At 53.4% G+C, this 27,829-nt stretch overlaps 2 protein-coding genes and 1 long non-coding RNA gene across 3 annotated transcripts; all 3 read right to left on the bottom strand.

The window, feature by feature from the left end:
* Nucleotides 1–276: 276 nt before the first annotated feature.
* Nucleotides 277–5,960, bottom strand: LOC121012031 (thyrotropin-releasing hormone receptor-like). The gene is made up of 2 exons (XM_040446788.1): nt 5,175–5,960; nt 277–2,764 (listed from the first exon to the last, which is right to left on the bottom strand). The coding sequence occupies exons 1-2, from the start codon at nt 5,958–5,960 to the stop codon at nt 2,450–2,452; spliced, it is 1,101 nt and encodes a 366-aa protein (XP_040302722.1). The 3' UTR covers nt 277–2,449.
* An 8,861-nt stretch (nt 5,961–14,821) lies between these two features.
* On the bottom strand, nt 14,822–19,648 carry OCSTAMP (osteoclast stimulatory transmembrane protein). The gene is given in 4 exon segments (XM_040446787.1): nt 14,822–15,300; nt 15,302–15,696; nt 18,356–19,440; nt 19,636–19,648. Coding segments are annotated over 4 exon segments (1,764 nt in total). The 3' UTR covers nt 14,822–15,029.
* Nucleotides 19,649–20,423: 775 nt separating this feature from the next.
* LOC121012083 (uncharacterized) lies at nt 20,424–22,241 on the bottom strand. Its single transcript, XR_005781936.1, has 2 exons — nt 22,126–22,241; nt 20,424–21,539 (listed from the first exon to the last, which is right to left on the bottom strand). It is a non-coding gene; the product is annotated as an uncharacterized LOC121012083 (long non-coding RNA).
* Nucleotides 22,242–27,829: the final 5,588 nt, after the last annotated feature.

Below are 27,829 nucleotides of genomic sequence, written 5' to 3'. Positions count from 1 at the left end.
CCGTTTGGATATGAAGGGAGGAAGGGGCAGAAGTGGGTTGACTCCAGGGTTTTGGCTCAGGAGTGGGGTGGAAGCGATCCAGGTAGAAGAGCGTGATTCAGATTGGCTCTAGTGGGTATGCCATCCAGGTAGAAATGCTAGGACACGGTTGGAGAAGAATCTCGGAATTAGGGAATCCCCTTGGCTTAGCTTGTCAGAGCCCAGAGAAGAGTTAGAGGTTAAATGCCTCAGGATCAGTCAGGAAATCTGGTTGCAAGCAACACACATTGACTCAGATCAGCAAAGAGGGGGACTTTTTAATGAGGGTGTCAGGAGGCTCATAGAACCAAGTCAGAATACGGTGAGAAAGAGGGTAGGCTGAGTGGCAGGAATCAACTACCTCTGGTGGGGATGCCACTGCCACCACTGCCCCAGGCCTTGGCTGTCACGCTGCTGAGGCTGCCTCCACCGTCACTGAATAATGGACACCACTGTTACTGTTGCCGCATTGTAAATAAAATGCTCTCCCCGTGCATTTGTATCAGTTGCTGAAGATTCCAATCCCCGGGCGTCTGATTAGCTGAACCCAAGTCACATGGCTCACGGCCACGTGCCAGGGGTGAAGAAAGCAAGTGTGTGGCTTTTGAGGTGTTCATAGTGGGAGCGAGTGCCCTGCTTCCTAAGCAAGATTTACACGTGGGTGACTTCCCATGTACAGAAAGGGTGGTCAGAAGTCAAAGAACCAAAGCGAATGGATGCTAATAAAATGCCTAATACCACTTCTGCGGCCGCCGGGTGCACCCATGCCATTGTGTAGGGGATGTTCAAAGAAAAATCCTGCCAGGTACAGAGTCGTCCGAAAGTGGCTCCCAAAAGTTCTCACGGGGTTGCCTGGGTACCGAGCCAGCTGGGTCATTGAAGAGGAGTGCCTCCTTCTTAGCTCCCCTGAGACCAGGGGTCCTTTCCTCCGCAGGAGTCCCCAGTGTCCCCAAAAGCAGGTGCAGTCCCCAGACAACGGTGAACCACAGGCAACCTCAATCCCTTCTGCCTGGTGCCCAGTTTGTCGCTTCCCTTCATTGATGAGGCTGCTTTCACATGCTCCCCCACAAGAAGGGACAGTGATAGGTGTGGGGTCCTTCCCCCAGAACACAATCACTTACACTGAGAGTCCAGTAAATCATTGTGCCCTCACTCATTCCTGTGGGGTAGTGGTAGGATGGGGGGACCTGTGCGTTTTCTTCTCTCCCTGACCCTCGACTTGAACTTTACTCCCTACACGGTAAATCTTAGCCCAACCTGTTCTATGAGATGTCTTTGAGTTTTTCCTGAGCCCGATGAGTGAGGACCCCAAAGGGACCACCTTACCCTAACAATGCTTTGCCAAGGTCCTAGAAACCCCCTGTCCTCCCTGCCCTAATTACCATCTCTGCCCTATCTTCCTACCTGTCGATGCTATCTTCTTTGTGCTGCAACCTTTGGCACCCTAAATCCTTTCTAGAGGAAAAGCTTTCAAGAACTTCCCATCCACATTGAAGTTTCAGGGACTCAGTTAACTCCTCATGCGTATATCTGGGAAACACAATCCTCAACAACTTCAAATAAGTACCCACCGTGGCTCGGTGGCACCTATAGAGAAAAAAATATAAGTAGATTTGGTGGGGGCAGGGGAGGGAACGTCCCACATTCCCTTAAATGAAGTCCTGGAGCCCCTGCCTGTGGTAAGGCTGGTTCTAGAAGTCCTTCCCTGTCCTCCTTCCCTGCACTACCAGGCTGGGTGGTCCTAGAAGCCTGGACCCAGGCCACAGACCAGAGGGCTCAGGCCCAGTTGAAACAAGACAGATGTCTCCAGCACCCACTTGGCTGCCTCCTTGGGCACATCAGCCAGGACTCCAGTGCCAGGATGGACATGTCCTTCCTCCCTCCCCGTTAGACTGGGAGCTCCCGAGAGCAGGGGCCCTGCTGGCATCCTCGCCGTAGTATCTGTAATGCCCAGCAGGCTGCCCTGTGTGGAGCAGGTCCCTGACAAAGTCACATGTCACCATTCAGAGGGAGGCAGCGTCTGGGGTTTATCCTTGGGTGGGGGAAGGCTCTCTGCATTTTTGGGAAGAGGACCCACAGATTCCCAAGAGATCCCCGGTAATAGCTCCTACCCTACTCAGTCTCTGCAAATGTTGACCCACCCAGGCTGCCTCTAGGCCCTCGAGTGCCTTTGTGTAAATTATAAAAAGGTGCCTCCCGCTTAGATTTGTCTATTTATTAAACTGGGAAATTGTTTTACTAAATATACAAATCTAGGCTGTGATGTGAACGGTGACCCCCAGGGTTGTAAAGTGCACAACCTGCGCACCTCTGCTAAACAGCCCTGGACGCCACTCCCTCCTCCACCGCTCCCTCCTCAGTAGAAATAAAGTAGTGGGCCTTGCCCTCAGGTGCCAGGATCCTATCTGCACATCATGCTCCCTGGTTCCCTCTAAGAGCCCAGTCTGATCTGGGGACAGTCTTTGATGACACTGTAGTACACAGGGGTGGCCTCCTGGGGCGGGAGCTTGGGCCGGGCCAGCTGGCACTGAAATAGTCCTCGGAAGGCCTCCCGGAAGCGCTGGGACATAAGGGCGTAGATGACGGGGTTGACCGCGCTGTTCAGATAGATGCAAAGCCGGCAGAAGAGAAGGAAGCCAAGGTTGAGGTAGGGCGGGCTCAGGAAGGAATTCACCACCACCAGGGTGCGGTAGGGCAGCCACAGCAGAGCAAAAACCACCACCACCACAGCCAGCATCTTGGTGACCTGCCAGGTAGGACAGGAAAAAAAGGGACACAAGGGAGAATCCCAAGTTCCAGGCCTCTCTGCAGGGTTGCAAGAGGAGAAAGCCCAAAGAACATCCGGGCCTTTGCCAAACTGTGCCCTCATGCCTCGCCCCCCGCCTCCCCACCAATTCAATTCCATTCCCAGCTAGGAAACTGCTGTGCACCCCTGCAGGCCCTGCTCGAGTCCTTTTCGCTGGGGAGCCACCACCCCAATCCACCCCCAAAGCCCTTGGATGGGTCACCATCTACACTGGCAGCAGATTCATGAATCTACTGCTGTCATCACAGGTGAGGATTAGAGGAGTGAACCCAGGTAAGGAACACAGAATAGTGCCGGGAAGGCGATAAATGCCCTGTGGCTGACTGCTGCTGTGGACATAGCCTCTGTTCCTTCCCGTACAAGTGCATGGGGTTCAGAGCCAGGCACTGCTGGGCTTAAGCTTGCTTCTCAGAGCCCAGGAATGTAGTCCCTATATGCGACCTCTGCAACGAGGCCTGGCCCTGACTAAATCAGTAGACTTCAGGGCTGTGATAGTCCCCAGGAACCCAAAATCTCAGGAATTCCCTAGACAGTCTCGGCTCCTGGTTTTACCGGATTCAGATTTAATTCTACTCCATTTTAGGTTCATTTAGGTGATACACACTGGATGCCCGTGTGTGGGCTTTGGAGCCAGGCTGCCTGGGTTCAAATCTTGGTTCTAGCACTTACCAGTTCTGTACCCAGGGACTGCCCCTCTGTGGCTCAGTTTCCTCGTCTGTCAAACTGAGATGGTAACAGTCTATACGCCTTGGAGTTGTTACCAAAAACTCAACAGGCTAAGTTGTGTAAAGTGCCTGGCACATAGCAAGTCCCCAATAATTGGGGATGTATATAGTAATAATATAGTTACTATTATCAGCAATAGTATTCCCCACCCTGCTGTCCTAGACATTCTGCTTTCATGGGAGGCACCTTCCCTCTTGCTGTCGTAGGTGGCATTCTGCAAGGGCTCTCTTGGGCATCAAAGAATGCTCAGTCCTTAGACTGCCCACTGTCAAAAAAGACATTCATGTGCCAACAACAGGGTAATAACAGGTACCCTATATTGAACACTTACTATGTGCCAGATTTGGAATTCACTCCTATAATTCTAATAATTTTACAGGGTTGAAAATCAAGGCTTAGAGAAGTTAAGTGACTTACCCAAGGCCACGCGGCAAGATGTTAACAAAGCTGGGGGCCAGAAAGAACCCACCCAGGTCTGGAGTACTATTTGTACTAGCAAAAGTTTCATCTAAAGCATAGGCTAGCGGGGAGCTTGAGCCCAGCCCTTTCAGGCTGAGCAGGAAAGTAGTAAATGGAGAAGTAGGTGAGTGGGGGGAGGGAAGGAGGGGCCTCTGTCTGGAGCCTCAGGTCATGATGGGCCTACAGCCAGAGCTAAAGGTCCACACCAGTTTAGCCTGTGTCCTGCCCCCCTTTCCTCTAAAGACCACCGTGTTTGAGGTGGCTGTAAGAGCCCCCCACAGTGCACCCACCCCGGGGTGGGGGGGAGGCAGGGAGAGGACACGGATGGTCCTCCGGGGCTCAGGAGTGACTCAGCAGAGTGAGGTAGCCTCCCCCCTCCTCCTCAAGCCGAGGGTATGGGCGGAAGCCTGAGGATTAAGACGGTGGGGCTTGGGAGCCCTCCTCCCACCTGCAGTCCTTGAATACCCTTGGGAGGCCACACTGCTGGAGTATGGGTAGAGGACATAAGGAGCCTGGACACTTGGGTTCTCACCTCAGGTGCCTCCAGGTGTCACCTCACTCCCTTGTCCCCTCTGAGCCTGTTTCCTTATCTATAACAATGGGTGTTAAGCCTCCAAACAAGGGATAATTTCAGGAATGATCACAGAACCAGGCATACAGCAGGTGCTCCATAAGTGCTGGGTCTCTGCTGACCTCACCCCAATCCATCCCCATCTGGTCTGTCTGGCTCCCCGAGGCCATCCAGGCAGCTCTAGTGTTAGCTGTGGCGTGGACTCGGGAAAGTCACTTCCCCTGTCTGAGTCTCGGTCTCCCCATCATTAGGAGAATACCACCGTGGGGGCCAGCCACTGGTTGTGCAAGTTGAATAATAGCCAGCACTGACCGAACATTTGCTTTGTGATGTGGCTTCAAATGGGCTCCAGACTTCACATGGTTCATCCCATTTCTCGGGACACCCCAATGTGGTCGGCGCTGTCATCACCCCATATGACAGAAGAGGAAAGTGAGGCTCAGAAAGGGAGAAGTGAGAGCTTCAAAAGTAAGCCTAGTAAGTGGCACGGCAGGGGTGTATACTTGAGGAATTTGACTCCAAAAGGGCCCAAGCTCCCATCCATTCCATCTGCTGGCTCAGTACAAGGGTTTCCAGGAAGACGGAGGTCCCCACCTGCTTCCGGGAGTCGAGGGCGCCTTTCTTGCCCCTGCAGGAGAAGCGCTGGTGGCCCGCGGGGCTGCCCTGGTGCGCAGAGCCCCAGTGCCCCGGGTGCGCAGGAGGCAGCGGCCGCGCGAAGAGGACGCGCGCTATGAGCACGTAGAACACGGTGGCCAGGCCCAGGGGCAGCGCGTAGAAGAGCGCGAAGTCCAGGAAGTAGACGGGCAGGTAGAGAGAGCGCGACACGCGGTAGCCGCACTGCACCTGCACGCCGTCGGCGTACGCGGTCTCGCGTGTGTCCACCAGGAAGAGCCAGAGCACGCAGTAGGCGCTGGTGCCCAGCCACACCAAAGCCGCGATGCGCTTGGCCCGCGCCACGGTGCACAGAGTTTGGGCGCGCAGCGGGCGGCAGATGGCGAGGTAGCGCTCCACCGTGAACGCGGCGATGGAGCCCGTGGACGTGTTGATGCCCACGTACTGCAGGTAGGTGATGCCCAGGCAGCCTGCGTGGCCGAAGACCCAAACGCGGGCGGACGCCGCCTCGGCGACGGTGGGCACTCCGGCCGCCAGGAGCACCAGCAGGTCCGCCGCGGCCAGGCTCACCAAGTAACAGTTGGTGGGCGTGACCATGTGACGGCCCCGGAGTACCACCAGGACCACCATGGCGTTGCCGGCCACACCCATGGCGCACACGAGAGGCACCAGGGTCAAGGTCACCGCTTGAACAGCCGGCGGAGGCTGGGGCAAGGCGCCCAGGCTCGACGCGTTCGCTCGCTCAGGGTGCTCGGTGTGGTCCTCCATGCGCGCGGGTCCGCCCTGCACCCCGAAGGCAGTGGCGAGTTGGGGGGATCACCCCGGCTGCAAAGGTGCCCTCCGGCGATCTGGAGGCGCTCTCCTAGCGGCAAGTTGGGGGTCCGGCAGCTGTCTCCGGCCGAACAGGTTTCTCAGCTCCGTGCAGGGTCTCACTGTCGCCGCTCAGGAAGCTGAGGACTCCGAGGAATCAGGAGCAGGAACGTGGCCAAGACGACTTTTAAGCCTGAACTGGCGCGATCTTTCCCGGGGTGAGGTTTGCTGCAGGGGCGCTTCGCAGACTAGCGTGGCGCTCCAGGAGGGCACTGGGCGCCCAGACGCCGCCTCCCACAGGACCGACTGCGGCAGCCCTCTCGGGTCTTCCCTCCGCTCTCTAGGTTCGCGGGTCTCAGGACTCCGATCTGGGGTGTCCCGTCAACGAGGCGCGGTGTGTGGTGTTGGGTCTTCGCCTAGCTGGACTTTCTCTTGGCTCGGCTTTCCGCCACCACCCCGCGTCGGCTCTCTCCACGGATACCGCTGGGCTGATGCTGGTTGACCGAGCTCAGCACCCGTTCTTTCCCACCGGCTCCTGGCACCGCACCACGGACACTTGGGGTCTGGGAGATGCAAGGTCCGGTGGGGGGGGGGGGAGGGGAGGAAGGATGCTTTAAGCCCCCTGCTCCCGCGCCTTTGGCCTGGGCATTCACTCCCTCCCCTCTTTCTCTCCTCTACAGGGCAGCTCCACTGGGCACTGGGGGAGGAGTCGGCCACCCATTGGTTTCTGGACTCAATCCAGAAATCCTATCTTGTTTCTGCCAGCAGAAACCTCAGCCCTGCTATTGACAAACGGCCAGCGGAGGCCTAGACCTGGGGGGAAGGGAAGGTATTTGCCCATCTAGACCTGGGTTGATCCCCTCTCCTCCTAAACTGGTTACTTTTCACTTTCTCCTGCTACCCTTTCCTAGTCTTCTTCTTTTTTTAATGTTTTTTTTTTTAATTTATTGTTGAAGGAGAGAGAGAGAGACAGAGCATGAGTGAGGGAGGAACAGAGAGAGAAGGAGACACAGAATCCGAAGCAGGCTCCAGGCTCTGAGCTGTCAGCACAGAGGCCCCATGTGGGGCTTGAATCCACGAACTGTGAGAGCATGACCTGAGCCGAAGTTGGACGCTTAACCGACTGAGCCACCCAGGCGCCCCCCTAGTCTTCCTTTCTTCCCCCCAGCAGAAGATCTGGAAATTCTTGGCGGGTGTGCCCCACCCTCACAAGGATCTCTCCCATCTCTAAGACTGTGCCACTCACGAGGCACAAACCAGTTAGGAATCCTTAGCTCTGTGTCCGCTGCAGAAAAGGTGCGTAATGGTAGTTGAATGAAAGAAAGAACTTGTTTCTTCCTGAAGGTGGAACCCACTAAGCTTCATGAAAGGGCTGCTTTCCAGGAAGTCTAGCACGGTGCCCGCACAGAGCAGATGCCGTGGGATTGTCTGCTGCTTCCAACCCATCGGTTATGCTCTTTAAAAATGATTTCTTCATCTGGGAGGCTTACATGAGTGACAGAGGAAAAAAATCCATGCCAAGTGCTTAGCTGTGGCTCGACTGGGGCAGGGGGTGAATATATTAAGTGATGACAGTTATGTTAACATGTATCCTCCCCCCTGCCTTATGTACGACCCCAAACTCTCAGTCTACCGATCTGATAAATGGACAAGAAATGAATGATGGGGAACTTGGCAGGACAGTATCTTGGGAGCACCAGCAAGACATCCCCCACTGTCAGTCTTTATAAGGAATGATGCTAGGGTATATGAAGCTCCTACAACTCTGCCTGGTGATGCTCTGTGTGCTTTACGCATATTAATTCATTCTATAATCACAATATCCTCTTGGGACGTTATTATTAGATCCCCACTTCGCAGACAAAGAAACTGAGGCTTAGAGAGGTTAAATGACTAACATAGGTTAGTGGGGGGGGGGTCGCTGCTAGCATTTTAGCCCAGTGGTTTGGCTGCAGAATCTCCATTCTTATCCTTCCCCACCCCCCACCCACCCCCAAACACACACACGCTCCACCTCTCGGCACTATACTCTTCTCTGGGATCTTCAGCAGTAACAATAGCAAAGCATCCTACTCAGGGTCAGACGTGGTGCTGTGTGTCTTATATTCATTATCTTTATTTCCCACACTGGCTACGCAGGCATTATTGGTCCCATTTTATAGATGAGGACGTTGAGGTCCAGAGAGGAATGGTCTCCAATGTGATGCAGGTGGGGGCCAAGCAGGAAGCAGGACCCCACTCCCCTTGTCCCCACCCCAACCCCAGCGGTCCCTTACTCAGCTCTTTCCAGGGTACCAAGTGCCAGTGAAGCCCAGGGTTCCTCCTTCCCAGTCCAGAGAGCGGCAGTCCTCCCTGGCTGTGGTCCAGAGCAATCCTTTTAGCCCTATTAAATGCAAGTGGTTCCTTGGGCTTCTTGCCCTCTAAGTCTGCCAGCTCAGTTCTCTCTCCTGCCTAACTGAGCTGCTCAGTTGCTGACAGCCAAGGGCAGTACCTGACAATGAACTAAGTACATCTCAAGCGGAGCTCTTCATTTTCCCGCGCCCTACCTTGTCCATCTCCAGTCTTCTTCGCCTTAGCAAAGGCATCTTAGTGAAGGCGCCAGTCGCTGAAAGCAAATATTCAGGAATTATTTCTCTCTCTCCCTCACTGCTGACATCCAATACGTAAGCGAATCCCTCGATTCAACCTCCAAAACACACCTCACATTAATCCACCTTTCACCACCACGACCTCTTCCAGCACTTTCCTCCGTCTCTAACCTCTTGGTGGGACAACTGCCATTGTGGACCCATCCCAATTCCCATAGTGGACCTCCACTACGTTCTTGCCCCTCGCTCTACAGCCTCGTCATACAGAATCAAGTGATCTCTTAAAAATGTAAGCCATTCCCCTGCTTACAACCCTTCAACGGCATCCTTTTGCACCTAAAATGAGCCCAAACGCCTTCTGTGAGCCCTAGAGTGCCCTGCACGAAGCGACACCTCCCCACCTCTCCCTCTTACTCAGCCAGAGCCTCTATATTTCTATCCGGCTTATCAGGTGTGATGGTTGAATAGTGTCCCCCCAAAGTTCATGTCTCCCCAGCACCCCAGAACGTGCCCTTATTTGGCAATCGGGTCTTTGCACATATAATTAGTTAAGGTGAGGTCATCCTGGACCAGGGTGGTCCTAAATCCAATGTACGAGGTCTTCTTCGGGCACTACGGCTACAGCCAAGGAAGTAGCTAGGAGAGCCAAGGAAATATTCTTCCCTTGACCCTTCAGAGGGAGCAAGGCCTCTCCCTCTCTCAGAGGGAGCATTGACACCTAGACTGCAGACTTCCAGCCTCCAAAAACTGTGAGAGAATAAGCTTCTGTTATTTTAAGCCCCTCAGCCTGTGGTGATTTCTGACGGCAGCCGTGGAAAGCACCTTCCGGCCTTGGAGCCTCTGTACTTTGTACATGATTTCCTCAGCTCAGTGCCCAGCCCAGATGCCCCCAGTCGTGGGCATGTGGTTCCTAGGGTGGGAGCGAAGGTCATGCCAACCGATGGGGAAATAGAGGCTCCATTCACTCAGTCATTCAACAAATATTGCTATGGGCCTAGACACATTGTAGAGGTGTTTTGTTTTTTGTTTTTAGAAATGAGTTTTTAAAGTTTACTTATTTATGTGGGGATGGGGAGGGGCAGAGAAAGAAGGAGAGAGAGAATCCCAAGCAGGTTCTGTGCTGTCAGTGTGGAGACCGAAGCAGGGGTCGATCTCACGAACTGTGAGATCATGACCCGAGTTGAGATCAAAAGTCAGACACTTAGCCAACTGAGCCACCCAGGGGCCCCCCATTGTAGAGGTCTTTCATAATGGTCCAGATTGTTTGTCATTGCTTCCATGAGAGGTAGGGTTTATGTTCCCTTCCCTCGGATCTAGGTGGACTTGGGACTTCTTCAACAGATAGGGCATGACCTAAGCAGTGCTATGTGACTTTGAGAATAGGTCATAAAAAGCCACTGGCTTCCGCTTGATTCTCCTGAAACACTCATTCCTGGATGCTTGCTCTTGGGATGCTCCTTCTCAGAACCCAGATGCTATGAGAGGTCCAAGCCACAGAAGCAGCCACCTGTAGGTACTTTGCTCAACAGTCCAGATGGGACATCCCAGCTCAGACTTCAGACATGTCAGTGAAGCCCCCAGATTCCAGCCTCCGGCCCTTTGAGTCACTCCAGCTGAGGCCCAAGACATCACGGAGCGAAGACGAGCCATCCCCACTGTCCTGTTCAAATTCTTAACCCAATCCACGAGCATTATTACATGGGTTGTTGGTTTATGCCACTAAGTTCATGTCTAGTCTGCAGTGAGGCTTGGGTACAGGATTCAGGGAATGCGTCCCCAGGAAAGTGACACGTCAGCAGAGCCACTGGAATGGTCATTCTGGTTCATCACCAACCCCATTCCAAACAATTAATGTAAGACACCAGTTTTCTTTTTCTCCCAGTACCCACACACACACAAAAAAATACATTTCGTATAGCATCCCAGCACACACACACACACACACACACACACACACACGGTGAAACAAGGTCTACAAAATTATGCTTATACTTACTATAGCAATGTATGCTGGTTTTTCCTAGTCTATTTCACTTTTTTTTTTTAAAAAAGAAATACTGGTTACAATCTGCCAATCTGGTTCCTGATCCACAGTTGGTGACCCACCATGTGAAAAACATCTCACCCAGTCTTGGTAATCCCAACCCTTCACCAGTGACTGCGCTGGAATGCACAAGTGGCTAATTCTAGTTAATGAGTCATGAATGGCTGCTGCTGGGGGCACTTCTGGGAAGGTTGCAATCTTCTGTAACCAGTTCTAGAGGGAGGGGGAGGGGGAGAGGGAAAGAGACAGAGACGGAGAGAGACAGAGAGAGATCCTACAGACACGTGACCCTCAGTGAGTGCCTCAAATTTCTTGCTCTACGCTGCTTTCTCACCTCCTGTGCTTCCCACCTTGGGTGAAGGAAATGGGGAGCACCCATCCACGCCAGTGTCAGGGAAGAGCTCCCAGATGAGGTCTGCTCCAAGCACCTACAGAGGAAGGAGGCTGGGTGACGTTGCCCCCAGGTGCCTAGGAAGCCCTGTGGCCTCCGCCCGCGGGGCACGCGTTGGCCGTGTGCACGGGCGCCCTCTGCCGCCAGATGGTGGCAGTGCTGTGACCAAGAGGAAACCCTTTTCCTCTCTGGGTTTTCGCTGCCTGAGGAAGCCCCCGCCTCGGGGCCCGGCGTGGGTCTGTGGTCCTGCAGCTTCCCAGACTGCTTCCACCACCTTGGCTTCCTTCAGACGGCGAGTGAAGAGCCAGGGGCCCGAAGAGGCGATGGGGTGTCTCAAAATCACCCCATGAGAGCTGAGATTTGCACGTGTCTCTGGCTGACTCAAAATAACATTGCCATGTTACAGAGATTATCCTCATTTGTCCTTCCCTTTTTGCCCAGAGTAGCATCTGGAGAACGCAAGTGGATAGACAGCCTCCCCCCGACAGTCCTTGCCAGCCGAATTCAGGAAAGCTTCTGCTCCTTGAAAGCCAGAGGGGTCCCCTGGCTTCCCCTGCTCCGCAGTAGGGGACTGGGTTTTCCAAGGGTGCCGCAGGGAGGTGTCCCACGTACTCTTTTGCAAGAGTCAAGAGGCGGGGTCCATTTCTCCACTCCCTCTAGTCTGGGATTCTTTTGGTAGAAGCGATGCTGGCCGGTTCCAGCGCGGCTCCTAACTGGCCTGGCAGATGCTGCTTCTGGCCCCCCAGAGCCCCAATTTTCCGGTAAGACTTTCAAGGATGCTCTGTCCAGGACACCTAACGAGCCCCGTGGCCCCAGACACTGAGCGCAGACGCCATTGGAAATGGCCCCAGCCCCTGTCCCCCTCCACCTGCACCCATGCAAGAAACCACAAGCGGGAGTGCAGTTAACCCACAGGACTCTGTGAGCTAATAATAGATCTTTGTTTTACGTCCCTAGCCTTGAGGGTAGTTTGCTTCACAGCCGTAAATAACCAAGAACACCTACCCTACAACAAGGTGGGTGTTAAGTGAAGAGATTAGAGGTCAGGGACTCTGTCTCCCAGTGTAGAGATATTTTGATTTTGTTTTCCTTCCTCTTAATAATGGAGCCAGCAAGTGCCAGAGTGGGGATTGGAAGTCAGCGCTCGAACTCATTTCCAGGGTCACGTGGGCATTTCCAGGTGGGCAGTGAGAGGGAGCAGCAGGGGACTTGAACTTCTGACCTGGAACCTTTCCCTCTTGGCTGCGCATCCCCAAAGCTGGGCCTGTGGCAGCCAGCAGAGGGCTTCTGATATTGCCAAGTTTCCAACCCTGAGACCCCAGGGCTCCCCACTGCTGGGGTCAAGGGAAATTAGCACTCCCCCTTCCTCAACTCTCCTCTTTGAAGTTTGGATTCTTCCCTGGGTAGGAGAAAGGTCAACATTAGCATTCATGACTCGGGGAAAATCCCATAATCCTCTCTGAACCTCAGGTTTCTTATCTGTAAAATGGGCATGATGATGACCCCTTTGCCTGCCTCAGAGAGCTTTTGGTATAGAAGGGGGGCTCTGGAAGCCAGACTACCTGGCTTTAAATTCTGTCTCTGCAGCTTACTAGCTGTGTGACTTTGTGCAAAACACCGAAACTTTCTGAATGCGGTTTCTCCACCTCTAAAAGAAGGATAAGAATAATACCATCTATCTCATACACTTTTGTGAGGTTTAAATAAGGTTATGTACATCAAGCTTTTCACAGAGTTTGGGGCACATCTAACGGCATGTTAGAGCCAGCCCACGCCGACTCGTGAGAGCGGATTGCGGGCATCTCTGTGCACGCTCCCAGCACATCATAAGCACCCAACAGACACTAGCTATTATTATCTGTACCACTCTAATTTTTGTAAGGACGAGGATTCGCGGATTAGTTGTGCAGTTTAAAAAAAAAAAAAAAACGTGTGGGTGAGCCACTGCCTAAATAAGCCACGAGGCAGCTTTGTGGGAACGGAGCTGCGTTGGGGCAGGGTGTCGCGTGAGGCCAACGATGGCCCTCGGTGATGAGCACAACTCCCTTTGGGGAGTGGGTGACAAAATGGCAAGAGTGGGGGCTCAGCTAACCCCGGTTGGTGACTCACAGCGCACGCTGGCTGTTTAAGTCCAAACACTTGCCTGGGGAACTCTTTTTCAACTGCTCTGTCCATTTCCCCTTTGGCCACAAATTTTGGTGCAACGCGGGCTGCCTCCAGGGCCTGAGCATTCCCTGCTGCAAGCCCCAAATCTTCAGGAAAAGGAGCTGAGACCAGAGGGGGCGGCGCAGTCCCACCTCCAGATACCTGGTCGTTGAACTGATGTTTACCGAGTGCTTACTCTGCACCAGGCACTGCGTTAGGAACTGGAAATACCCTGGAGCACCAGACACATCGTATGATGTCTACACTCTTGCGGGGCGACATGAAACACACGGCAAGGAACAAACAAGGAGGTAGCTAAATCTCTAAATGGATACGTAAGATAGTAAAGAATATCGATGAGGGTGTTTATGGAGAAGAGGAAACAATTTGATATGATAGATCAGGGGTCAGCAAACCTTTTAGTTAAAGAGCCAGGTAGTACATATTTCCGGCTTTGTGAGCCACGCAGTCCCGATCTCGACTGCTCAAATCTGCCATCAGGGCAGAAGCAGCCAGAGGCAGTACTCAAACTAATGGGTGTGACAATGTTCCAATAAAATTCTGGTCACAAAACCAGGCAGCAGGCCAGAATTGGCTCACAGATAGTAGCTTGCCCACTCCTGTGATGGAGTGAGACTGGCTGGGATAAGGCAATATTAGGTAGCGTGGTCAGGGAGGGCTTTCCCGAGGAGGTGACGTTTGAGGCAATCCCCAAAGGATGCAAAGAAACGGTCCATGCCAAGACGTGAAGGAAGCGTGTTCCAGGATGTGGGAACAGCAAGGGCATTGCCCTGAGGTGCAAGCCAGCCTGCTGTGTCTGAGGAGCTGAAGTCCAGGCAGCCGGGGGGCAGAGGGAAGGAGGGAGAGGCTGGCTTGAGCAGGGCTTTGTGACCCAGGACACATCAATTTCCTGGCAGGAAAGGGTCGGTGGTCTCAAAGGGAGAAACTAAAGAGAGTTTGAGGAAGGTACAGAGGCGGGGACTTGGTAAAGGGAAGAAGGATGGTGAGGCCTTCAGAAACCAGCAACCCTGGAAGCTGTGCCCCTTCAGAACCCAGGGGGATCTCTAGCCACCGACGAGGGGCCCCCCAGCCAGACAGGAGCTGTGGCTGCTGGTAATGGAATGCCATCCCTGCCAAACAGCCCAGAGGGCTGCAGGAATGAATACCCTGACATCTGTCTCCTCTCCCCCTCTGGATGGCCTGCCAGTGACTCCCACTGGCTGAGCCCGACTAGAAGTCAGAGGCCAAGGGAGCCGGGGTGATGCAATTCACAGAGTTTTGATTCCTGGGAAAGAGAAGGGCAGAGAATGACCTGGAGGGGAAAACAGGGAATAATACCAAGCCCACAGGGGAGGGAGCTGGGGTTTTACTAGAACCTGGATGGGGACACAGTTGCCAGATAAAATATGGATAACTCAGTTCAATTTGAATTTCAGATAAGCAGCAAACGCAGGTTTAGTACAAGTATGTTCAGTATAAGAATGTCCCAAGGACGTACTTACACTAAACCCGTATTTGTTATTTGTCTGAAATTCAAATGGACCCAGGTATCGTGTATTTTTATTTGTTAAACGCTGGCCAGCCTGGTCGGGAAATCCCCCAAGGACTTTGAAACAAAGGAGCAACATAATCTAATTTAGGATTTAATAAATACTTCATTTAGAAAATCCAGAAAATGTTAGGCTGCTAAACCTCAGAAGACTCGGGGCACGTATAAATAAGTTCCGGGAGCATTAGGGCACATCTCGCTAGGCAAAGTTTCCATCTGCCAGTCGGAGGCCCCTGATGCAGGTGAGAGCCTTCACTGATCCCCAGCTGGTCTGGAGGAACGTGGGGCTGTCTCTGCACTTCCTCGTGGGTCACTGTGCAGAATGCTTTACTGCTTCTCGAGGCTTTTTTACACCCAGTATCGAATTCCTCCCTTCCCACATTCCTCCGCCCCCCCCCCCCGCCCCCGTCCGTGGAAAGTAGGTCACATGGGTTGTTATTACGCAGTCATTAGGCAGGCATAGAAACTGAGGCTCAGAGAGGCGAAGCAATCTACCCAAGGTCACACAGCAAGGACCAAGGTCTGTGCGGCTCCCGCGCTGCTTCCCCTCTGCCTTACTGCTCTCTGTTCTCTTCCAGCATGCAGGCCGGGGCGGGTGCTGGCAGGCCCGGGTGTCAGGAGCAGGAGGGGGTCTGCGGGGGCAGCTGCTGGCCTCGGCGCCTGTCGTATCTGCGCTGGAGCCGGGCGTGAAGGTGGCGGGCCCTCCTGGCCTCCTGGGCCGAGAAGAAGGAAGCGGCGACGGTGTGCCGCAGGCGCCGGGCGTAGGTCTCCAGCAGGACGGTGGCGCAGGCCGCCAGCTGCAGGGCGCCGGCAGCCAGGGGGGCGGCCGCCTGGGGGCGCTGCGCGGGCAGCAGCCGGCAGCCCTGGGAGGTGAGGCGGAGCTCCCACTGGAAGGACCTGTGAGCAGAGAGGAAGGGGCTCTCCGGAGGCGGCTGGTTGAAGAGAAAGGGGACGAAACCCAGGACCGTGTACGTGGCCTCGAAAGAGGAGAAAAAGGCCAAGTCAACCGACGCTCCAGCCATCCCCTGTCTCCCGCCACTCGTGCAGGCTTGTCCTCATCTGCAAAATGGGCGCAGAACTAAGTAAGGCAGCCTCCTGGGGGTGGAGGACGGCCAGATGAGATGGGGAGTCTGAGGCAGGCTTTTCGACAAACAAAAAGCACCGTACAAATGCTGTTTTCATTATTACTTTCTGAGCAGAATACTTTAAGGAAAACAAACGGGAGCTTTGGTCATTTACTCTTTGCTAAGCCCTCTAGCGAATATTTTAGACGTCTTTTTCATCAAATATGGGCAATCCTATGAGCTTGAGCCCAGAACGAGCCTTGCTGAAAAGATGGGAAACCTGGGGCGCCCGGGTGACTCAGACAGTTGGGCGTCCGCTTCGGCTCAGGTCATGATCTCCCGGTTCGTGGGTTCGAGCCCCGCATCGGGCTCTGTGCTGAGGGCTCCTAGCCTGGAGCCTGCTTCGGATTCTGTGTCTCGCTCTCTCTCTGCCCTTCCCCCACTCATGCTCTGTCTTTAAAAAATAAACAAATAAACACTAAAAAAAAAAAAAAAAAAGACAAAAGATGGGAAATCTAAGGTCCCCTAGTGTTACATGTGGCCAGCCCGGGGATCAGTCCCAGCCAAGGGGAGTGCCAACACCCTGAGCCTATTCCTAAGCTCTACAATTCCCTTGGGGTATGTTGGAGCACAGCACGGGGAGGCAGGGAGGTCAGAGGTTAACCATCTGACCTTTGGAGCCAGACTTCTTGGGTTGGATCCTGGTCTGCCCAGGGCCAACTTCTCGGCCAGGAACAGTGAGCTATCACATTTTGTCGGTTTGGGGATTCATTTCTCCCCCCACATTTTAACCTCTCTGAGATCAAGATGTGTCTTTCAAGCAATGGGACTTGTAACCCCGTTCCGCAGTTGTGCCATTTCACGCTTTGTGAGAGGGCCAGAGGGTGCCAGCAAGAAAGCTTGCAGAGTGGGCGGAGGAAAATGCTGGAAATGATAGTGGGGCATCACCAGCTCTCGAAGGCACAGAGGCCAGTAATATTAGGTGAAAACCCACAGACGCTGAGAACTCAAGCAGAGCCATTCAGAGGAGTCAGGCTTGAATGGAAGGACGTTTTAGGAAAACGTCACAAAATGAATCCACCGCTTTTCTTTTTTTCCATACCTGAGAAAAGATAAGTCTATGTGAAATAAGAAGTGAACTATTTTATATGAATACAATTAAAATTCTAAATGATAAGAGGTGCCTGAGTGGCTCAGTCAGTTAAGCATCCGACTCTTTTCAGCTCAGGTCACGATCTCATGGTTCTTGGGATCGAGCTTGGGATTCTGTCTCTCTCTGCCCCACCCCCACTCTCCCTCTCTCTCAAAATAAATAAGTATATATTTTTTAATTCTAAATGATAAGAAGGCATTGCGTCTTGGTTTGATTGGCAGCATTTTCTTTCCTAATGACACATAAAAATGATGATGTGATTTGCAATCAATGACATCTTGGATTTGATGAAATAAGGTAACTCAGGTGCCACCCTCGGGACCTTGCCTGATACATTTCTTTACTGTGACCCCCCCCTTCCCATATGAAACGCGTTTCAGAGCACCTTGCAAGCACAGATTGTATTGTGATCAGAGAAAAATGTCATAAAACAAAACCTCAACCTTATCCTTTAAAATATACTCTCATAAATTTCTAGTCTATTTGATTTCATTTAAAAAAAAAGTGGCCATAACCTCCCAAGTTGATTACATTGATTTCATGCAGTTTGAGAAAGCACTTTCTTAGGATATAATAAGTACTTAATAAATATTAGCCATTAATATTATTCACTCAGAGTCTGAACTTTGGTTTTATGCAGTGGAGTTTTGTGTGAGATCTCATCATTAAAAAAAAAAAAAAAAAAGATTTTTGGCAAAAGATTGAAAACCACAAATCTTGATCGGATAATAAATATATCCAATGGTTAAATATTTTATATGTTACTATTAAAATGGTAACTATTTTAGATCATACACAGATCATACAGTCCTTGATTCAATTATCAACTTTGTCGAAAAGCCACAGCAAACACGTAAACAAATGGCACGGTTATGTTCCAATAAAACTTAATTTACAAAAACAGGAAGCCAGCAGAGTTTGGCCCGTGGGCCATAGTTGGCGGGCTCCTGGCCTAGATCATTCAATATATACAGTCGTCAGCTTTTAATGATAGCCGCTATTTGTCAACCCCCTCCTGTGTGGCCTGGAGCGCCTGGGTACTTTTACAAACTACCACTTGTTAAGACTCACAATAACCTTGTGGGGTGAGGGGGACTGATCCACTTTGTCCAAGTGAGGAAAAAGAGACTAGGACTTGCTGCCACGTAAGAAAAGAGTGACCTTGGGCATAGAATTATTTTAAAGCCTCTAGGTATCTGTGTCCTCTCCTGTCCTCGGGGTGAAAATGGAACCCAGTGCATCAGGCTGTGGTGGGAATTACAGGAGCCTGTGAATGCCCCAGGTTCCCGTAGCTTCTCCAAGGGCTGGGACTCGAAGGCAAATAAAATTCAGTCGCAGATCAAATGGTTAACACACCCTAGCCCTTCCGAGGGGGCTTCCTAGAGGACTCTAGTCCTCTCTTCCCATCGCCCTACTTACATCATACTTGACCGTGAGCGTGGTGGGCACGGCAGGCAGTTTCTGCGCCCAGTCCACGGCTGCCTGAGCCAGGAGAAAGGCCACGTGGTCTGTAGCCACCATCACAGCTGTGGCCATCAGGGGCAGGGTGAGCAGTCCCAGCCTCAGGAGACAGCTCAGCAGCTCCCCCTGGGACAGCCTCGGCCGGGCGGCCCAGAGCAGCCAGGCTGGTGGGGAGGCCACCAGGTGTGTGGCCTGGGCCTCGGCCAGCTGCAAAGCCAGTTGTCGTGTGGCGTAGATATTGTCAAACCGCAGGTCCGTCAGGTAGCGGTGGAGGTACCAGCCGGAGTCCACGAGGAGGCCCAGCACAAAGAGCCCCGCGACCACCTGCTGGGTCCCCAGCACGGCCGCCCGGACCAGGGACTCCAGGCCAGAGAAGTCCTCCAGCACCTGCTGAGTGACCCTGAGCATGTGAAGCAGGAATACAGAGCCATTGCCCTGGGCCTGGAGGGTCAAGCCCCGGCCGCCTGCTTGGCCAGCGGGGCCCAGAGCCCCGGACGCTGTGTGCAGCCGGTGAGTGGTGTTGAGCAGGCTTTCCAGGGAGCCCTCTGTGACACATCTCAGCACCTGCCCGGCCGCGCCCACGTTGGCCAAGACGTTGGGCACCACGGCGACGGCCAGGGTGGCGGTGCTCCAGGACAGGAGCAGGCGGCGGCCCTGCTCCGTGCTCAGGGTGGGGACGCTGAGTGCAAACAGGCAGCGCGCGGGGGGCACCAAGCCCAGGACCAGGAAGACCAGGAGGCCGCAGACAGTGGCCACTGTGGCCGAGGGTCCCGGAGGGTAAAGCAGCGAGGACACGAGCCAGCGGTGCGTCAGACCCGCAGCAGCAAGGGCCGGGGAACCGCACAGGAGGAGCTGGGTTAGCAGCTGGCCACAGCTGGTTGGGACAGGCTGAGAGAAGGCGACCCAGGCAGCCTGCAGTGGGACAAGGGCCTTGCGGAGCCCCAAGTGCCAGACCCTCCACCTGCACACAAGGAAATTGGGGGGACGTCTTTCAGGAGGACGAGGGGTTGGCTGTCTGCCCAAGGCCCCTGATCCACAAAACCCTTCGATTGCTCACAGGCTCCACCCCTTAGCCACAGGGCTCGGCGGCACCCTTCCCCCGTGGCTACCCCCAAAGCCCCACCACCCGCGCCGAACCAGTCAGAGCCTGCCCTAGGGCTATTCCCACTGGAGTTGTTGGGGGAGCCGCCCAGTTTCTGTGCAGTTTCTGGGGAGGTGAGGGTGAATGTCTGGGCTGCCTGTGTCCACCATTCCGGTTTGGTGAGGGTGCCCGGCCCCGGGGAATGAAAAAGCCTCGGAGAGAGAAGCGCAGAGGAGAGAGAATAAGAAAGAGGAAAAAAAACATGGGGAGAGAGACATACTATTGTACTTGAATTCACAGTCTTGCTGGCCTGTTGTGTGATCCCTTCTCCACGGGCCTCAAGATCTCCTCTATAGTTTGGAGGGGCAGGAGAGTGGATCCGTTGGCCACTCAGGAACTTTTCTACTCTGCTGTCCTTAAATTTATTCATTCAAAAATATTCAGGGGCGCCTGGGTAAGCGTCCGACTTCGGCCCAGGTCATGATCTCTCGGTGTGTGAGTCCGAGCCCCGCGTCAGGCTCTGTGCTGACAGCTCAGAGCCTGGAGCCCGTTTCGGATTCTGTGTCTCCTCCTCTCTCTGCCCCTCCCCCGCTCATGCTCTGTCTCTCTCTGTCTCTTAAAAATAAATAAATGTTTAAAATTAAAAAAAAAATATTCAGCAAGCAACGACTGTGTGCTCGCCATTGGAGAAACAGGAATGAATGAAACGGACAAGAGTCCCCGCCCTCATCCAGCCCACATTAAAGATGACGGCCGAGGTGTAGTCAAAAGAGGTTAGGGTTCTGGGTACATTCTGCTGGAAGAACCACTACAACTGGCCGTCTGATTGGCTGGGGGAGCGAGGAGGAGGAGGGAGTGGAGGATGACCATGGGGTTTGATGCCCGAGCAACTGCAACACCGAGGCGTCGTTTCCAGAGACGGGAAATAAATGAGATACGAAGTCATTGATTTATAGATGACCCTTGAAGCCAGGGGGCAGGAGCCGACCCCTCAGGACAGTGTGTTAAGCGGGGAGGACAGAGACTCAAGGACTGAGCCTTCGCACTCCAGGGTGAACAGGTGGGAGGCGAGAAGGAGGCGGAGAAGCCAAGGTGATGTGGTGTCTGGGAAACCAAGCAAGTAAAATGTTCCAAGAAGAGGGGGGCGACCACATAGGTCAGGTGCTGCTGATGGGTCAACAAGGCCGAGGGCTGAGGAATGACCATTGGGTTTTGCCATGTGGAGGAGGTCCCTGGAGACGGCCCAAGGGTAGCTTGGTGGCACCTTGGGCCAAAACCCAACTAGAGTGGGCCCAGGAGAGACTGGAAGGAGAAGAATGTGAGACCCGAGTCCCGACAGCTCTTCTGACTCGTTTTTGCAATAAAGGGGCACACAAATGGTGCCGTGGCCGATGGTGGGGACGGGACATGGATGGGAGAGACTCTAGCAGGTCTGCCAATCAAGAGGGGGCGTGGACAAAGGGAGGCTCACAGGTGGGGGCAGGGGGGTATGATCGACAGCACAAAATCTGAGGGCGGGTCTCAGAAAAGAGCAGGGTGGTCATCCCATGTAGCAGATGGGAAGGCAGAGGACACGGGCTCAGATGACCGTGAATGGACGGGCAAAGTGTGGGCACGTACATCTCAGTTCCTCTGACACGGAAAGGAGCAATGATTAAGGGCGTGGCCTCCAGACTGCCTGGGTCCAAATCCTCGCCTCACTACTCACGGTCCGTGTGACCTTGGTCAAGGTTTCTAATCCCTCCGGGCCTCCGTTTTCTCATTTGCATAAACAACGGGACTCATGTCTGTAAAATGGTGCCGTGAGGTAGGACCTCAGAGGGCCACTCTGTGTCTGGAACGCAGTAAGTACTGCATCGGCTGTGATCTGTCACTGGAGCTCCGTGCCACCGGGGCAGCGAGTGGCTCCTTGGTGTCCCTGATACGCCGCAGGCGTCTAGAATGGTGTCTGCATGCAGCGGGTGTCAGCTGTGGTGTGACTGCTTCTGTTTGCTCAGGGTAGCAGGAAAGCAAGGTCCGCACGGATGGAGAGCGTACTGGACGAGGCCGTGCAGGGCAGGCCTGAAGAAGAAGGACAGGGTAGAAAATAGCGGTCCGGGAGGCTGGGAGAGTAGACGAACCCGGGAACTGCTACAAGCTGGGCAGCACCACGGACCCACTGGCAGTTAGAGAAGACGAACTGTGGCCTTTCTAGCCCCGGAGGGCATCTCAATTTAGGACTAAACCTCCTCCTACTGTGTAAGGAGTATTCGGAACATGGCAGCTGTTAAAGTAACAGCGAATAATATAAACGGCAAGGGAAGTAAAGCCCACTGTGAGTCACGCTGAAGGCCAAGGCCTGTGGGAGATGCACGATCCATGATGCATCTCCTTGCTGTGCAAAGAGCACCTGCTTGCTGTGCGTGCTTACTCCGAGCTGCGCGTGATGGCAAGCGCTGTGCGTGCGTTTTCTCGGTCAGTTCTTACAATGAGAGTCGTTATCACGACTCTCATTCACAGATGGGGAAACCGAGGTCCGGAGGGGTGGAGATTTACCCAAAGTCACACGGCCAGGGAATGGCAGAGCTTGGGGCCGAAGCCCGCACCCGCCATGCCCGACTGCCGTTTTCTTGCCTGTGGTCCCAGAGTCTAGGGTCCCCAGACCTACCCGGTCCTGGCGAGGTGCTCAGCCGTTTTCATGCTTCCTGAATAGCTGTGGATCCGGGCGGGCAGGCTCAGGCAGCGATGGGCAGGTGGAGAGGAAGTGGGGGGAACTGCGTTCTCCAGAACTTAGGAGACCCTGGTGCTTCTGCTTTTTGGCCTGTAATTAAACCCTCCTGGTCACCTTGTCCCGCCCCGCCTGGGCCCACCTCCCGGAGGGCCGGGCAAGCTGCTTCCTCCTCTTCGGGCAGGCGGGAGTGGGTAGAAGGTGTGGGAGGAAAGAGCCTTTTCCAAGCGATGTCTGTAATCCTGATAGCGGGAAGGTGGAACTGCTCTCACTTCGCACAGGAAGAAACTGGGGCTCAGAGAAGCCACACCGCTCAGCAGTGGCAACACCAGGACTTGAGCCGCGTTTGGCTTTGCCTTGCCCGCACCCTCCACAGCTGTGTGCCCCATGAGGACCTGATCCCCAACTCTGCGTGGTGGGAACCCACCAGAGACACTGGCACCTTGGCTGAGACTCTTTTCCAAGCATAGTGGCTCTCCACTCAGCTGGTCCCCTCTCCAGCTGGCCTTCTGTCTAGCCTGACATGCACCTGGCTTCAAGTCACAACTCTCTCCCTCCCTACCTGTGCGACCTTGAGCAGGTGACCTCATCTCTCTGTTTCAGTTGCCTCCTCTTAAGAGGGAGCAACAACAGTAACAGTTAACATTTACTGAGCACTTGCTAAGCATCAGGCTCCTTGATAGTTCTGTTTGAATCCCCTGAATCCTTATTTCCGACAACCCTTTTGCTAAGTTATCTCATTCTTCAGTTCAGAAAACGAGCCCCGAAGAATTAACTCCCTTAACCAAGCCACTCAGCCAGGAAGGGGTAGAGCCATGATTTATACCCAACGGTCCTGCTCCAGAGTCTACTGGTCGACCTCTGTGCTCTACTGGTGTGGAGGGAAGCATTCACAAGACTCATGGTTACCTTCAGATGCACCCGAAACTGCAAAGAGCAGGCACTTAATAAGTGTGAGGTCCCTGTATACGTGCTCTGCTGTAGAAATTGTCCGGCAGGTACGCTTCTGGGCGGTCCTGAGAGCCAGTCCTTGCCCGGAAGCAGACACTTCGCCCCCCAGCGTCTTTGTCCTCCATCACTGCCAGCAGGCTGCCTCCTCCAGGGAGGCCTCCCCTGCGCCCCCAGGCCTCCACCCCCACAGGATGGGCCAGTGAAGCCGTATTCCAGACTCCCCCACATTTTCCTTTATAAGGACACGTTGCCTCGGCCGCTTGCTCAGGTCTGAAGGGGGCTGTTCTGTGGCCCGGATAGGGGAAGTGACATTCTCATAGTCACACAAGTGAATGAGACACCTGTGGCCCTCGGAGGGCCTGACACCCTTCCCAGACCACAAGCCCCTCCAGGGAATCAGGCCGGGCACCAAACGTGGAATGCACAGAGCAGGCAGGGAGCAGGAAACACATGCACGTGCGGAGGCCAGCCAGCTAAGGGGCAGAGCAGAACACATGGAAACAGCAGTGAGCTGCCGCGTGTAGACCCTTTCGGAAAGGACAGCTTCTACCCTGCTCCGGTCCCTTGAACAAAGGTCCCACATTACCAGGTTTCCCACTGTTTCCGAAGATGCCCGTCATTCCCATTTTGGGCGTAAAAGTCTCCAAGTTTTTCAAGCCAGCATTAAAAAAAGAAAAAGAAAAGACCGCTGTGCGGACCAACCTCAACAGGCCCGTGGGCCGAAGCCAGCAAGAGGGCTCCCGACTCACAACCTCTGCAGAAAACCTCCGTGGGGCTGACGTAGGGAGCCGTCTGACGGTCCCTCCGAACTGCAGGGGCCCCGGGCTGACGGTAGTCAGTCTGTACTTGAATGCCAGCTTTGCACTTCCTGTGCTGTGCGACCTTGGACAAGAAAACTGTCCTTCTCTGAACTTGTGTGGACTCTGCTCTCTTGAGACTACTCCTACCTACTTCTTAGGATTCTTTGAGGATTCAATGAAATAATGTATGCAGAGCACCCAGGGCATAACAGCCAAATACTCCTGCCCTGCTTTCTCAGACCTGGGCTGACAGCTCGGCCTCCGTGAGCCCCAGGCTGCTCAGACCTCACTGATAATACAGGCCTCTGTGATGCCCACAAGTCGGATCCCTAGCCTGGGTCCCCCTCGCACAGGAAATTTCAGGGCATCGTGCTGGTCCGAGGGGAGCCATCCCGGAAGACCCCGGCATTCGCCCAGTTTGTGTGCTGAGACCGGACAGCCGATCGGTTAAAGGACCATGTTGACCATTTCCTGAAGGCCTCCGAGGAATGCGTAAGATCTGGGGGTTCGGTGGTGCAGCAGGGGAAGGGGCAGAAGATATTTTTGGCTCTTCTCAGCACATGTAGGCAGTCACTTCTGCCTCTGTAAAGCTGGCCTGGCTCCAAATCCCACATCCAGAAATGTCTTCTGAATCATCAAAAATAGAATCAGCTTTGTTGGGGGAATTTCTGGGTAGAAGATTCAGAACCATAAGACAGAACAGGAAGAGGAAGTGGTGAGCCTTTCAGGTCCACAATCAGAATCAGTAGTCCATGGAACACGGGAGTCGTTGAGTTGTACAGCCTGTGGGCATAGAATATTGCCACCACCCCCTCGGTCTGAGAATGTGGGGAGGTGGCTAAAGTCTTACCAAATAGATAGTAGTATCCAACAGAAACAGAATGTGGGCCGAGTATATAATTAGACATTTTCTAGTAGCCACATAAAAAACTGAAATTTACTTTAATCAGATGTTTTATTCAACCTAACGTATCCCAAATAGTATCCTCTCGAAATGTAATCAGTATAACATTTATTAAGGGGATATATTATCTTCCTTTTTTGTGCTCTGTTTTAAAATCCTGTGTTTTTATTTTTAAAAATTTTAAAAAATGTTTATTTATTTTTGAGAGAGAGAGAGAGAGAGAGAGAGAATACAAGTTGGGGAGGGGCCGAGAGAGACAGAAGGAGACACAATCCAAAACAGGTTCTCAGCTCTGTGCTGACAGAGCAGTGAGCCCGACGCAGGGCTCGAACCCATGAACCATGAGATCATGACCCGGGCCGAAGTCGGACACTTAACTGACTGAGCCACCCAGGCGCTCCTAAAAACCCGTGTTTTAAAGTGAAGAGAGTCTTGGGGCACCCGGGTGGCTCATTCGGTTGAGCGTCCGACTTTGGCTCGGGTCATGATCTCACCGTCCATGGATTCGAGCACCGTGTTGGGCTCTGTGCTGACAGCTCAGAGCCTGGAGCCTGCTTTGGATTTTGTGTCTCCCTCTCTCTCTGTTCCTCTTCTACTCGCACTCTCTCTCTTTCTCTCTCAAAAATAAATAAATAATTTTTTAAAAAATTAAAAAAAAATTAAAATGAAGAGAGTCAGCCTAAGACATTAAGGAGGGGTGGGGACTGTGGCAAACAAGAGATTTTACCCTCCAACTTGAGTTTTCCCACCACCACTACTCAACTCCTGTTGCCAGGTAGCAATAGGGTCCCATGTTGCCAGACCTCCTGACATTTTCTTTTCTAAGAGCAGCACAAAACTAGGTTCTAACGTGACATTTTCTGAGTTTAAAATATTAGCAATCAATTAATAGTTTAAAACCACGAGAGGGGGCAAGAGACCCTGACTATGGGCTGGAGGCAGACCCAGGGACCGCTAGACTACAAGCTCCGATTTGGTCTAAACCTTTCGTGCCATGTTTTCTCGGTTTACCCCTCCAGACACAGTCTCCCCTCTCCTCCCTGCCCTGATCCCTGGAGCCCCACCTGGATGGGCTGCCTCAGAGGGCCCTCCCGCATTCTGGCTTCCGTAGGTGTGATGGTGAGATTTCTGTGTCCACGTGGCTGGGCCACAGCATCCAGCTATTTGGTCAAACGTTATTCTAGCTGTTTCTGTGAGGGACTTTTTGGATGAGGTTTATGTTTAGATCAATGGAGTCTGAGTAAATCAGACTGCCCCCTCCTAATGGGGTGGGCCTCGTCCAATCAGTTGAAGGTCTGAGTAGAACAAAAGACTGACCTCCCCTGAGCGAGAGGGAATTGTGCCAGTGGATTGCCTTTGGACTCTTTCCTGGATATTCATATAGATCCACATATTTGCATCCTGTTCGTTCAGCTTTCTCTGGAGAACCCCGACGGATACAGTTGGGTTGGTCATGGGGAGCGCCAGTGGGAGAGCTGAGCGTGGCTGAAGAGAAAAATCCGAGGCAGTGTCCCCCTTTCAGAGTCGTCTTGGGCTGTATGTGTCCCAGGAGTAAAGGAGCCACCCCCTCTCGCTCACCCCTCTCCCACCACCGAGGATCTGCACTTCCCCTCATGGTTTCCATGTCCTCTGCCCACACCCTGTAACTAGACCCGTTCCTAAGCTATCCTCAAATTAGCTAGTTTATATATTTCCTTTCAAGACCCTGACTACGCACTCTTTATCTCTCAGATGAGGAAACCCAAGCCCAAAGCGTAAAGGACGTCCTCAGGGTCACACAGCTTGTCGCGTGTAGAGCCAGGAGTCTAAAGTGGCTCATTGAACCCCTCATCTAGTGGCTTTTATTCGCCTTGTTTTCCATTTGACGTCACCACTTCCGTTCTCCTGCCCACCTGACTCTCTAATTTCTTGATATATGCACCAGAATATGCATGTGTCTATCCAGTCCTTCCACGTACCCGTTGTTCATCACTTCTGCGGGCTGTCGTGCTTTCCACGGTGTGCTTCCCCGTATTTTACTTAAATACTGCCACCCCCATGGTGGTCATCTAGGTGGCCTCCAGCTCCTGGGTTCCTCAAACGGCGGTGCCCAAACATCCTCCTACATTGTCCCCGTAGGAACCGTGCAATGATTTTGCCGGGACACGAACCCAGGAGGAAAACTGGGCCACAGGCAACGCAGGTAACAAATTCCCCCTAATTACTGCCCCGTTGCTTGCCAGGCTGCCGGTGAGGGGTTATCGTCTGCCCCGCGGGATGGGAGGGCGTCTGTTTCCTTCTGTGTCGCTATCACGTATCGTTCCCTTTCCTGGTTCCCACTGGTGGGATTGGCATCTTGGTTGAACTTGCATTTATCTGATTGCAAATGGGTTCGAGCATCTCCTTACCAAGCTCTGGCCATCTCGACGCCCTGCTTCAGAACGGCACAGCCGTATCTCTCCCTGCTCTGGGTGTCAGGGCTGGCGTCTTCCAAAGACAGCGGCCAAGCCTCTTCCCCTCTCTGTACGTGGATACCACTCCTCCCATGAAGGCTGGGACCTGTTCCCCTCCCCTTGAACCAGGTAACCCTTGGCTTGCTTTGACCAATAGAATGTGGCAGAATTGAGTTCTTCGATTCGCGACCCCGGCCCGTAAGGGGCTGTGTAGCTACTGCTTTTGCCTTCTGAGAAGCCCACCGTCAGGTTCAGAGGCCTGGGCTAGACTCCTGGAGAAGCCACATCACCCCAGAGGCTCCGTGGTCATTGTGGACATTCAAGGTCCAGCTAAACTCCCCACTGACTTGCCCTGGACACCCCATCTGGAGCAGAGATGAAACCGTCCCTGTAGATCTCTGTCTAAATGCAGAAACATAAGCCAATAAGCTGCTGTGTTCTGGGGCCTGAGTTTTGGGGTGGTTTGTTAATGCAGCCAGTTAACTAGAACAGATGTTTTGTTTTGTATTTGCTCTTTCTGACACCTGTTGCATTCCGGACGCGAGTCTCATGTGTAT

Source organism: Herpailurus yagouaroundi, unplaced genomic scaffold (genome assembly GCF_014898765.1).
Source record: "Herpailurus yagouaroundi ecotype Mexico unplaced genomic scaffold, PumYag 196, whole genome shotgun sequence".
Classification (NCBI taxonomy): domain Eukaryota; kingdom Metazoa; phylum Chordata; class Mammalia; order Carnivora; family Felidae; genus Herpailurus; species Herpailurus yagouaroundi.
This window is presented reverse-complemented; position numbering and strand designations above follow the sequence as displayed.

What these genes read in the sequence shown, in the direction of transcription:
- LOC121012031 (XM_040446788.1), bottom strand. Translation starts at nt 5,960, where the DNA reads ATGGAGGACCACACCGAGCACCCTGAGCGAGCGAACGCGTCGAGCCTG. An exon ending in CCCTCGACTCCCGGAAGCAG is followed by an intron (nt 2,765 to 5,174) that starts GTGGGGACCTCC and finishes CCTACCTGGCAG; the next exon opens with GTCACCAAGATGCTGGCTGT.